Raw genomic sequence first — 13,053 nt, 5'->3', positions numbered from 1 at the left:
TGGTTTATGCATTCTTTCTAAGCTTTACTTTTTTTTTTTTTTTTTTTTCTGGAGTCTTGAGGGATATGTTTTCTCTCTCTTTGCTTTTATATTCCCGTGGGAATCACAGCTTTGCATCAAAAGAAATCACCTAAGCTATTTTGACAGGATCGGTGTGTGTGTGTGTGTGTGTGTGTGTGTGTGTGTGTACACGTGTGTATGACTCGGTATATTTTTATGCAAAGATCAGTTAACTCCATCAAAACACCCTACTGATCGGAGGCAACATTTCCCATAATAATAGTACCCTCAGGTGGATGTGCTGAAAGGCGGGGCAGGAGGGGTTGGTGGCAACAACGGGTCCTACTGAGCTGGCCTGTTCCCTTCAGATGGAGCAGTAGGGTCTCTGGGCTGCTTTTTCCAAAGGCCAGCGGCAGGCTGTCAGCTGATGGAGGGCCAGGCACGCATCCTGATGATGGTCAGACTGCGACCGGTACAGCTCGCTGCCCTACTCCAGGGCGGAGTTTCATTATCACCGCGGCCCGGCTGTCACCCCTGGGTCTGGAGCTTGCGGGCCCTCCAAGCCCTCTTGCTTTACAGGGTGGTTTCGTACTCCAGCCGTTCCTGGATGAGAGCATCGTCTTTGTACTGCAGCCTCGGAGGCGACGGGGAACCTTCAAAGGCTAAAATGGCCTTTCGGAGGCTTCGGTCCAAGACGTGTCTCTCCCATGCTGGGTACCTATTCCTGAACAGGTCAATTTTAATGACAGATTCTTCAATCCGTGGTGGGCGAGAGGACGGGGTGGACGGCGCCGTGGGTCTCACCTGAAACACAGGCACGCACCCGTCCCGCTCTGCGAATTTCTGGTCGCGGTCGCCGGCCACACTGCGGGTGTTGGAGAGGGACCGCAGGGCGCTCGTGGCCACTTCTGGAGACGGCGTGAAGGCAGCGGCGGGGTCCCCACAAGCACAACTTGGGGACCGCCCGAGTCTGGGTCCGTTGGGGTGAAAGAAGGCATAATACATCAGCATAAAAACAACGCCAGTTAAAAAGCTGCTGAATACCACACACAGCGCTGGGATGGCAAATGCGTCCGCGATCTGGGGAGCCTTGTAGAGGTACCAGAGGGCACTCAAGGCCGTGTTTTCCACAAGGATCACAAAATAGTAAATGAAGAGCCTGCAGCGTGTCCTGCCCTCCTTGACGTTGAACCAGCTAAAGATGTAGATGATCCCCACCACCATGTCGAACACGATCTCTTCCCATTTGGTGATACAGAACTCTGTCTCACAGTGGACGATCCAGAAGGTCATGACGCACCAGTGAAGGACGATGAAGATCCCAAAGTAGAGCTGGAAAACCGAGGCGAAGAGTGCGAAGGTGATGACCCTGGCCGCGATGGTGAAGAAGTGCCAGCAGAACTGGAGGACCACAGCCATGTAGCTGATGGGCTTCTTGTCATCACGAGAGTCCCGGAGGGCCTTCTGGTAGGAGGCCAAGGCCCAGGCCAAGGACACGAGGGAGGCGGCCGCTGTGAAACCTGCAAAGGCAAACAGGAAGACAGGCTGTCAAAAGCGAGGTGCACTGTCGTCCCCGGAAAGAAGCCACGTGGGGCTGGGGGCTCAGGGCAGGCTAGTTTCTACCACAGCAAAGCTCTTCATTTCTCTGACTTTTAGCTGGACCAGACGCTCAGATGGGGGTCCTAGGATCTGTCCTCTAAGGGGCCCCAACTATATGGACAAGACATGAGGCTAATGGGAGTGCTCCTGGGGACCAGCATGGAGCCTGGGGCTGACGATGGGACGGGCGTTAGCTTTCTGTGTATTCGCTGTGAAGAGACTGGGGAGGTCCTTTTGTCTGGTGGGAATATGACTGTGGATGGGAGGTGGACAGAACTTGGTTGCTGTTCCATCTTTGCCACTTATGACCTGCGTGACTTTGGACAATCATTTAAATTGGCGTCCTCATTCAGAAAGTGGATGATCTCCAGGGCTCCCTGTCAGCTTTGAGCATCTGTGATTGAAAGGGACAAATAATGACAGGAAACTTGAGGGGCTGGTTGGTTCACCTTTCTGCTTCTAAACAAGCATAAGTGTAGTTCATTCACCAAAGAAAGTTAACTGCTTCTTGAAAATAAGAAAAGGGGCCCATGGAATCTCCTTGGCCATGTTTCTTGTGATACCTGGTGTGCAGTCTGTCCTAATATGATCCGAGACTCTTCCTACAGCTTCCTTCCACTCAGAAGAAGAAATGTCTGCTCACCATCACGCACCTCTTATTCTTTCACAAATTAAATATTGTACAGAAATCACGTATCAACCACCTTTCTTACTATGCAGTGAGCCCCATTTGGTTAGTATCCCCCCAAAAGTATGTTTCCAAATTAAAAAAAGCATTCTTATCGCTCTCCTCCACTTTTGCTCCACCTGCTGTGTCTGAAACGTCACCTCTGTGGTCGTGGTGTGGACCAGGGCTCACCTGAAAACACACCACCTCCTTCAGGAGAGAGCTCTCTGGGGAGTTCCACGTTGTCACTGACACGTCAGGTCAGTCTGCATCGCAGCTGGTTTACTTAATAAGCCGTAACGAGGCTTACCAACGCTAACAAAGGTTCTGTGCGTTTTTAAGTCCAGCTGACTTTTCCTCACCAGATCTACTCCTAAACATAGTTCTCCCGCTATGGAATGGGGGTTGCCAACAACTTAGGATGGAATTTGCGCTTTTCTTCTTATACTTTAATAGAGAAAAGCTGTTGTCTATAGTCCTTGAAGAATGAATTTCAAAAAATGACTCTTGTGGGAAAGAGCCACACTGATTGATAGAAAAAACATTCAACCTCGAAAACCATTTCTTACACATTCTCCTTGAGAAAGGTGAACTCCAAAAAACAATTATTGATAAAGAAAATATTTTCCAACAACCCGTCTCATGTCTGCTCCCAATCAAGCCAGCAGAGCATCCACATCTTACACTGGGCCTTCAGGTGTCCTTCCGACCAGCAAAAAGACCTTTCATTACTGCAACCCTCAGGCAGTGTAGGCGACATTCCTAGGTCAGTTAGCCACCAGTGCACAAAGGAGTTGGCGATAATATAACTTCTAGGCAGTGGAAGCACCGACGTCTATTCTAAAGCACCTCCAAGAGTGAGAAGAGAGGGAAGGAGGAAAAGTTACAGAAAGAAGAAACAAGGTGAGAGGATGGGAGATAAAAGGTGATGGAATAATGATGCGAAGGACATACTTATTATCAGTTTCGTGTATGAGAACAAAGCGTAGTGCCATTTGAATGTCAACACCCGTGTGTGGGACACAGAAGCCCTCAGGAGCTCGCTCCTCACTGGCGTCATTTGCGACGGGGCGGGTTGCTTCTTGCACAGACTGTGCTCTCCTTATGCATTTGAGCTGTGCACCTGGGCTGCTTCTCCGCCTGCGCGCCCTCCGGGTTTCCACCCGCCCGCATCCTTCGGGACCGCGCGGAGCACAGCGCCACCTTCACGAGGATGGCTGCATTGTTGGTCAGGCTCCAGCCAAGGAAGGAGCGAGCGACTCCATCGGGCAGTCAGATCAGGGTACCAGTTATTGAAGGCTGTTATTCAAAGCAGTGAAAATAGCAAACAACAACAACAACAGACTTTACGTATACAGCATCCTAAAATTATCCGTTGTCGGATTTTACGAGAATTGGAAAATTAGCTTCGTCCAAATTCCCCTGTAATCATCACCCCTTTTATTATTATGCCCTAAAAGAGGAATTCAGCCTGCATTTGACACACCATAAAATTGCTATGACAATATTCTGGCAGTAGAAAAATGAAGACTTTCTATCAGCTTTGCTTTCTATGTATCTTACAATTTAAAAAGTCATTACCAATGGCAAACTCCGTGCCCATCATAACCATTCCCTTCATGAATTATCTGTTTCACAAGAACTAGAATTTCCCTTGTTCATTTGATGGTGATTTTCTTTTTCATCTGTTTAGCAATTAACTTGTATAAGAGAAATATAGGCTTGAACAGAAAATAGTTCTGTTAGAAAATTAGAAAATAATTCTAATAATTTTAGAATTATTCCTCATTACAAATTCACACCCACCATCAAACGCTTTAATTCTTTTGCTTTTTATGCAAATGACATCAGCTCAGTTGTTTCAAATGCCAACGTAGATGTCCTCCACGAGGCACTGTGTTATTATGGGGTAGAATTCTCTAGAACTTCCGAGGCGCTGTGCCGGGACACGGAACTCTAAGTGCTCCTTTAGCCAACAACATATATTTTAACTTTTTATTTGAAAAGAATTGTAAACTTAACAGAAAAATTGCAAGAATGAAAATAGTAATTGGACACATAGATCTTTGCCCAGATTGTCATTTGGCCTCATTTGCTCTATCACTGCTTTCTCTCTCTCTCTCTCTCTCTCTCTCAAACATTTGAAAGTATCGCACACACCACAGCTGCTGTGTTCCAAATTTACAGGTTGAAATCCTACCCCCTAAAGGTGCTGGTATTAGTAGGTGGGGTCTTTGGGAGGCCCTCACGAGCAGGAACCCTGGAGAGAACCCTAACCCTTCTGCCATGTAAGGATATCACGAAGAGTCTTCCACCCAGAAGAGAAGAGGGCTCTCACCAGAACGTCTGGAACCCTGACTTCCGGCTTCCAGATTCCAGAACTGTGAACAAGATGTTTCTGCTGTATAGAAGCCACCCAGTCCAGCACAATGATTCTTGACCCTAAAATACACCAGTGTCTCTTCCCTACGAAGAGGGGTATTCTCTTAGATAACCACAGCACATTTATCAACTTCAGTCCATTTAACATTGGTACAATTTTTCTTTTTAATCCACCATCAGTGTTCCATTTTCATCAATTGGCAAACAATGCCCATCACAGGATTCTCCCTCTGGTATAAGATTGAGTCTAGAACCAGGTATTGCATTGGCTTGTCTTATCCATTTAATTTTCTTTAATCTGGAATGTTTGCACAGACTTTTTTTGCCTTTTATTATTTGGCATTTTTTGAAGAGTACAGTACCTAAAAGAGAAAGAGAGAGAGAAAGAGAGAAAGAAAAAGGAAGAAAAAAAGTGTACCTCTGCCTCATTTTGGGTTTGTCTGTCTGTTTTCTCATGGTTATGCGTTCTGAGCTGGAATGCTACAGAAGTGACACTGAACGATATTATTCCCGTCACATCATTAAAATACTAAAATATAAAGATTCCTTCTGCAGTCCTGGGAGGTGTACAGTGGGTCTCATAGTATTTTCTTTCAAAACAATGAATAGCATATAGCTCATGAAAACTTCATTCTAAGGTAAAAACCAGCTCCAGAGGACTCCATGGGATCACGCTATTTATTAAAACGTTAAAAAAGGTGATAAGACCTCAGAGCTTCCCTAGTGCAACAATCTCATTTTAAAGAAAAGAAACCGAGTCTTACTCTCAGGTGTTAAATGATTTATCTACCCTCCCTCCTCTCCCTAATTTGTCTCCAGTGGAAATTATGGAAGAGGTGTGGGCAAAAGTTCTATCATCTGCATTTAAACATTATCTCCTCTTGGAAATAATGGATAAAGGGATTAGGATGGGATATAAGACCCTTGAAATATTACAATCCCAGAGATCATTGTATGTTGAAACCTCTAAACTAGAAGGGGACTACTTCTGGCCCCTGAATGAAATTAGTTCTCTCTAGGAGTATGTTTTATATCAAGCACACCCCCGCCCCCATTCTCTTCCTTCAGATCCCTTATCCCAGCTTATAATTATGTTTTATTTTGTGCTTGCTTAATCATTGTGTTTCTTACGGGAGTGGACCTCTAGGTAAGGAAAAGTACCTGCTTATTTACTTTTCTGTCATTTTGTGCCTTGCATGGTACCTGGCATATATTATGACTTGGAAGGAAGAAAGAAAGAAAGAGAGAGAGAGAAAGAAAGAAGGAAAGAGAGAGAGGGGGGGGAGGGAGGGAGGGAAGGAGGGAGGAAGGAAGGAAGGAAAGAAAGAAGAAAGGAAGGATTCTAAATATAGAGTCAGAACCACAGATAGAATGAGACATTCAAAAAATGTGCACCATTCTTCATTGCTCTCCTATTCTGCTTCTTTGCAATTTCATCTGAGCTGCAAATGCCAAAACACTGTGAAATGAAACCTGTCCTCCCGTTGTGGCCTGAGTGTAAACAAGTGTTCCTGGGAAAAAACCTAGAGAATGCTTTATAGGATTTATAGCCTAATTCCCTGGATGTAGGAGATTCAGGGAATTGAACCAAGTACTCTAATTCTTTGATTCTTCGGCAAACAGAATGAGCCTGTCTCTTTCCTTCTCCCTAGGGAGGGCAGCCCTTCCCCTGCTACAGGCCATCCAAGGGTTAGCCTCAGGGAAACACCTGGCCACTGGCCCATGTTCACGACAAATCTGCAGCTGGTGAGAAGGGCTCTTTTTTTTTTAAAGAAATTATTATTGTGTAAAATTTCAAACATACATAATAGCAGAGAGAATAATAGAACAGGTACACCCTTCATGCCGAATTAACTCCTAGGTCTGAGTTCTGAAATCCATCACGAGGGAAGCGTGAGGTTTGGCCGGCAGGGGGCGCCTCTCGACGGAGCGTTGGCTCGCGCCTTCCTGAATCTTCCTGATGCCCCTCTCCCTCTACTGCGAGACAGAAGAGCTGTGCTGGAAGCTGACTCGCTGATAGCTGATGTTTCTCGGCTCTTCCTGGGAAGCCTGAACTGGTAGCTGTCAGCGCGACTCCCTCTAGCTCAGCTGGTCCCCCAGCCACCTGCCAGCGCTCCCTTTCCCCCGAGACAGGAAATGCTGTGCTCTACCTTGAAAAGCCACATCTCTCCGGTTAATCCCTCCTCATCTTTCAGTTTCCAGTTTAAGCACCATTCCTCTGCTTAGGGAAGCCTGTCCCAGTTCCTAATCTAAGTCCAGCTCCCCTGCTATAAGCGCTCACCACACCTTGTGCTCTGCACACGCACCTCAGCGTGCCAGCAGCATCTCTCTGCTTGGGTACCAATTTCCGAAAATAGCCCATTTGTCATCCAGTAGCTGCTCTCATATTGCCTCCCAATCTGCCCACCATCTCGATCGCAAACTTATTTCCCTTCTTTCCACCCCATTTCTCCATCCTGTCAATTTCAACATGTTTTGGAGGAAATTTTAAGTATTTTCTCACCAATGGTTTGGGAATGGATGATTTACAACTTAACTCTCCTCGTTGTGGAGGCGAGATTATCACATGACCATTCATAACGTATGTAGTCTTTCATCACAAACACGATAACTTTTCCCCCTAAAGTACAGTCCCTGAACAAACAGACAAAATATTGAATTTTAGATGACCACATAATGTTGATTTCTTGCGGTCAAAACAAGTTACGGTTTCCTTTTTTTCCCCTTCTTCACTCAAGTCACAGAAGATAAAACCTACAGCTTTTGACTTTGAGTTCTGAGTTTCTCTTACCCAAAAGAAAGATATACACTCTAAAAAATAAATTTAAAAAAAGGTTACAGTTCCGTTAGTGAGCAGGAGGCACATAATCAGAGACAAAGAAGGAGGGAGTGTTTGTGGGGTCCTTGCTTTTGTGCACAGGGATGAGCTAGGTACCTACAGCCTTTGTCCAATTTAAATTTCATGATGACAGTTTGAGGCAAGCACTGTTTTGCATTCAGGGAAACAGAGACCCAGAGAGAGGCTAAATAACTTGCCCAAGCTGATGTAATTAGCCAGGAGGATAGACATCTGAATTCATGGATTCCAAGCTCTGCACCACGACCACAGACCGGATGGGATCGGCAGCCACAGCAGGTGGGATGCGGTGTGGACAAGTGTGTGAGGTGTAGAACTCGTGGGCCGGTGGGACGGAGATGACCCCAGAATAGTGCCACCCTCAGGGGTCTGACCCCAAAGGCTTCCATCCAGCTGCTCCTTCGGGCTCACCGCGACCACACTTATTCCCAGGCCAAGGGATCCTATTTGGGTTTCTTTGCACAAAATGGATCAGAAGCACAAACACCTAGGAGGAAAATCAGGCCTTTCTTATCTTCGTATTTTCTGGACTAATCAGCCCTCCTAATTTTCCTGAATTTTTTCTTTTTTTTTTGACCACATCACACAGCTTGTGGGATCTCATTTCCCTGACCAAGGATCGAACCCTGGCCCTCGGCAGTAAAAGCATGGAGTTTTAACCACTGGACCACCAGGGAATTTCCTTTCCTGATTTTTTTTTTTTTTTTTTTTTTTTTTTTGCGGTACGTGGGCCTCTCATGGCCTCTCCCGTTGCGGAGCACAGGCTCCGGATGCGCAGGCTCAGCGGCCATGGCTCACGGGCCCAACCGCTCCACGGCACGTGGGATCTTCCCGGACCGGGGCACGAACCCGCGTCCCCTGCGTCGGCAGGCGGACTCTCAACTACTGCGCCACCAGGGAAGCCCTCCTGAGTTTTTATCTGTGGAAAAATGTTGCCCAATTCAAGAGTAGCTGGTCATGAAACCAGAAAGGTTTTCCATTTCTTCAGCATGTTTAGAGCTTGTCTCTTAGTTACAGAGATAAAAGCAGGAGATCCACTTGGCTGGACTCTTATCGAATTCACCTAGTTGAAAGAATGTAATAATTGAAAAAATGTAAAACCCCCTATGCTGTGATCTTTGTGGAGTGAGGTGAAGGGAAGGAAAGTAATACAAACTTCACTGGGTCTAAGATGTTTGAAATCTTCTTGCATTGAAACCATTTTATCTCTGCTTTAAACCTTGTAATAGCTGTGATTAAAAATATTTAAATGCTTTAATATGTTTAATTTTGGTAGGGATACACACTCTCCTCGTAATCCATCCTGAGGATTTCAGCTTCTCTGCAAGGCAAATTTAAGGCTGCTAAGGAGTTGATAAGGGAAACACTGAATTGAAATTTTTAAAAGTATTTTAATAGGAAAGCAGTTGAAGAAAGTTGTTGGAAGAAGCAAAGTGTCTCTCTTCCTTAAGAAATGTGGAAAGTAATTGCCTTCTGATTGGAAAAAAAAAATCTTAGGTGATCTCACATAGCTTCAGCTCATCTTAATTTTTAAATTATTTTTAGATGAAAAGAAAAATCCCAAGAAGGCAAGCATTCTGTGTGTAGGAATTTGAAAACATCTAATAGTTCTTCTCTAGGAAAAAATTCTGTATTTAGGAGAAGGTGAGAAGTCACCATTCTTTGTACAGTATTACAAATTGCAAGATTAAATTTATATTGAAAATAAAAAGATGATAGAAATGACTACTCAAAAGACATAAAATAAGTAACCCGAGATGCCCAGTAGAATTAAATTTTTCTTTAGAGTAAGTTTATTTTCCATACCATTTTTTTTTTTACTATCAATCACTCTATTTTTTTCTTATAGATTAAAAATTTTTTATTTATTTATTTTATTTTTGGCTGCTTTGGGTCTTCATTTCTGCACCCGGGCTTTCTCTAGTTGCAGCGAGCGGGGTCTACTCTTCGTTGCGGTGCGCGGGCTTCTCATTGTGGTGGCTTCTCTTGTTGCGGAGCACGGGCTCTAGGCACGTGGCTTCAGTAGTTGTGGCTCGTGGGCTCAGTAGTTGTGGCTCGTGGGCTCTAGAACACAGGCTGAGTAGTTGTGGCGCACGGGCTTAGCTGCTCCGTGGCATGTGGGATCTTCCCGGACCAGGGCGCAAACCCGTGTCCCCTTCACTGGCAGGCAGATTCTTAACCACTGTGCCGCCAGGGAAGTCCTCTATTTTCTTCTAGAAGTTTTCGTCTGTTGGATGGTAGGGGGTGTAGTGGGGCAAAATGAAGAGAAACGAAAATGCCAAAAACAGGGACAGAGACAGGCAGACAGCAGCTGTAACCTTCTCTCACCTGGCAAACAGGGACACGGATGGACAAGAGCAAAATTAGAATAATAATTTTTAAAAAAACCAATGTATATCAAACTGCTCTGTGGTTGACTTTCCACATTGTTTAGCCCCTTTATTCCTCACAGCATCACTTCTTGAATGTAAGTGTTTTGCCCAATTTACAGATGGGGAAACTGAGTCTCAGAGAGATGAAATATTCTTATCAAAGGGCGGCAAACTTTTTCTGTAAACATAAGAAATATTGGGGGTTTTGTAGGTCGTATGGCTCTCTGTCAGAAGAGTTCAACTTTGCCCTTGTAGGGAGATAGCAGCCATAGACAATACTTAAACAGAAGAAAAAGTAGGTGATGGGCTGAATTTGGTCCATGGGCCTTAGCTTCCCGAACCCTCAGCTGACCCGTGGACACATTTTTAACAAGTAGCAGAGTTAGGATTTATACCCACATTTTTCTGACTTTAAACTCCCTAAACTCATTGAAACATTTTGGACCAATGATGAAACCTGGTAACTTTGGGAACACTTTCTGAGGTGGCTATAGTGTGGTCGCTGTCTGGATTAAAGCCCAGAGGCCCCGTCAACATTCACCCAACCAAAGAAATGAAGCTACAGGAGTGCGCTGTTGCACGGTATCCTGTACATAGGATGACATCTGGGCATGAACAGTCGACTGTAAAGTTATCTAATCAGGAGCACGAATGCCACACCTCAGTAAGCTTAATCATTTCCAGAAAAGCAGGTAGGCATCTGCAAAGTGAAAGGGCAAGACGGCCCCCTGGTTCAGGCGGTTCCCCACCTGTGGACAGACCAGCTCCTGCTACTGGTGAGGCCCCAACCGTACCAGTGGAAGCGTCTGAGACAGAGTCTTTGGCTGTTTCTCTTCCCTTGTGTCCCAAGGTGCTTCTGCAGTCTGCCATGCATGTAAATGTGATGGCCCGCATGCCACAAATCACCTGCTAGTGTCACCAGTATAGACAGTTACTGGCCTGTTTAGAAGGATCTGTGATTCAGGGCATCCCTGGGAGAGTGACAGAGTCTGGGTCCCCGGGGTTTAAAATCAAGTATTAATTCTAATGAAGGCTGCTGTCTACGCACCCACATTCAGAGTTATTCATGCTTAGAGAACTTGGAAGGGGGCCCAGAGGATACAAAATGGTGACACTAACCCAGGGTAAATAGAATTAACAAGAGTGAAGCACGCAGGGGCGGCAGGTGGCCGGTGTCGGGTGGGTGGCGAGGTCGGAACAGAGCCAAAGATGTGTTCTGGGAGGGCAGGGCGTTGGCATGTGAGGCTCGCGGTGACATGAGGAGGCGTAAATATTTGTGTCTCTGGACACAAGAGCCAAGAAGGTCTTTTCTGGTAGCAGAGTTGAGAATCTGCCTACATGGAAGAGAAGAAGGTGAAAAGAATGCCCCTGATGGAAAAGGGTCCAAAGCGGAGACCTGGGAGGACACACCAGCCGGCCTGTGTGTGGACACGTGTGTCTGGTGCCTTCGTCCAATGATAGGAGGATAACAGGGTTGCATCCTGAAGGCCCAGACCCAGGTCCTCCCCTGCTTCCCTCCTCTCTGTCCCTCCCTCCACGCTTTCCTCTGACAAACACTGGCACCTGTTAAGTGCCGGTCGCTGAGGACACAAACGCAGGTCCCTAGAGGGACAGCACGTGGGCGGGGGAAAGAGACATACTCCAACGTGGTGAGCAGAGTGCAGAGGAGAGAAACAGACTGTACCCCGAGGGGGGACAGCCCAGCCAGGAGCCGAAGCTGAAGGTGTGGCCGAGGCTGGAGTGAGGGCGTTTGAGCAGCGGAGAGCTGGCCAGGGAAGCCAGGAGACCGTGGACGTGACACGCCAGGCAGGAGGATGGGGGCCTTGCCTGGGAGCCAACGGCTCCTTCAGGAGCCTGGCGGTGAGGCGCGTGTGAGCCCTGAGTGGCTGCGAGACACCCCCGGCAGAGGTGGGGGGCTTGGCAACACATCCATGAAAATGGGGGGAAACTCTACCTACTGATCCTGAGCCTCTGCGCGAGTCACCCGATTACACCTGTTCTTCACAGGTGTGAGTGAGGATCCATGAACTTGTGCTCTTTAAAGTATTGGTGAGCAGAAAACTCTCTACAGAAATAGGATTAGCCTCTCCAAAGCCTAGCTTTCCTCTTAATTTTGCACCCTCTGCCCCCTCCCCAGGAGCTCTTTTATGTCTGGATTCTTACTGAAGGAGGTTGGCTTCAAGAGAATAACAGGACAGAGAAAGAATAGAATAGGAGGTACAATTTATAGCGTAAAGACTTTTTCTCTTTACAGATACGAAAGCAATTCTTTTGACAGGATCCAGTTTCTAAAAGTCACTTGGAAATAGGAGGAAAAAATAGTTGGCATTATCTACATAGGTGGAATATGTACTTCATTTTATTTGGATTAAAAGCAGGTAAGATGGAAGCCACTCAGTTGAAGGAAGGAGGGGAGGTGGAGATACGGTGTCAGGGGTGCAGGAAAGTCTGAGGCAGGAACAGGTCTCCGTGGCCCCATCTTGAGAAACCCAGGTGATGGGGACAGTGTTGGTCACAGGATTTCCCTTAACTGTGTACAAGAAGGGAGGCTCCCTGCAGGAGGGCAGGGCGCGGCCCGGGGCCCTCCCGAGAACGCAGAGGGGGCTGTGCGAGAAGGTCCGGGACCAGGGGTCGGGGGGAGCAGCTGCCCCCAGACCGCCTTGAGGCCCTCGGGAAGGACAACGGACTCTTCATTTATCTGCTTTCCATTGCTTCTTTCCGCTCGCTTCATTCCTCAAACAATTTCTGGCGGAAATGGATGTCCTTTCAAATAAAAGCCCTTTTCACACCATGATGTAGCGTTCTCGAAGGATCCCCAACGTCGAATTGTGGGGCTCCTGCGGGCTTCAGGAAAGAGGCCTTTTGGGGGGTGAGGGCTGGAGCCCCCGCTTCTGCTCTCATTTCCCGGCGCCCTGTCCTTCGGGTTGCCTGCGTTTTCACTCCGCAAGGAAGAGGCCGGCTTGCGCTGGGACCATTTAATAATGCAGCAGTAAATTGTGCCTTCCAGCCTCGCCAGGCCTTTCTGGGTGATTTACAAGAAATGACTCGATACCCCGAGGCCTGGGATTTGTAGCATTATCTGCTCTCACGGCGGGTCTGGCTCAGAGAAAGGCGACCCGCCAGGAAGGGGGTGGGCGGCGGCGCAGGGGCGCAGAGCCAGGGAGCGGGGCCTCGCA

General features: G+C 47.0%; 1 protein-coding gene across 1 annotated transcript in view; it reads right to left on the bottom strand.

The window, feature by feature from the left end:
* Window positions 1-573: 573 nt before the first annotated feature.
* The window catches only part of XKR4 (XK related 4), a 312,511-nt gene continuing 300,031 nt past the window's right edge, over window positions 574-13,053 (bottom strand). Inside the window, exon 3 of the mRNA XM_065895673.1 lies at window positions 574-1,520. Within this exon, the coding sequence (XP_065751745.1) occupies window positions 574-1,520 (947 nt within the window). The remainder of the gene's footprint in view (window positions 1,521-13,053) is intronic.

This window comes from Phocoena phocoena, chromosome 17 (genome assembly GCF_963924675.1).
Source record: "Phocoena phocoena chromosome 17, mPhoPho1.1, whole genome shotgun sequence".
NCBI classification, from domain to species: domain Eukaryota; kingdom Metazoa; phylum Chordata; class Mammalia; order Artiodactyla; family Phocoenidae; genus Phocoena; species Phocoena phocoena.
This window is presented reverse-complemented; position numbering and strand designations above follow the sequence as displayed.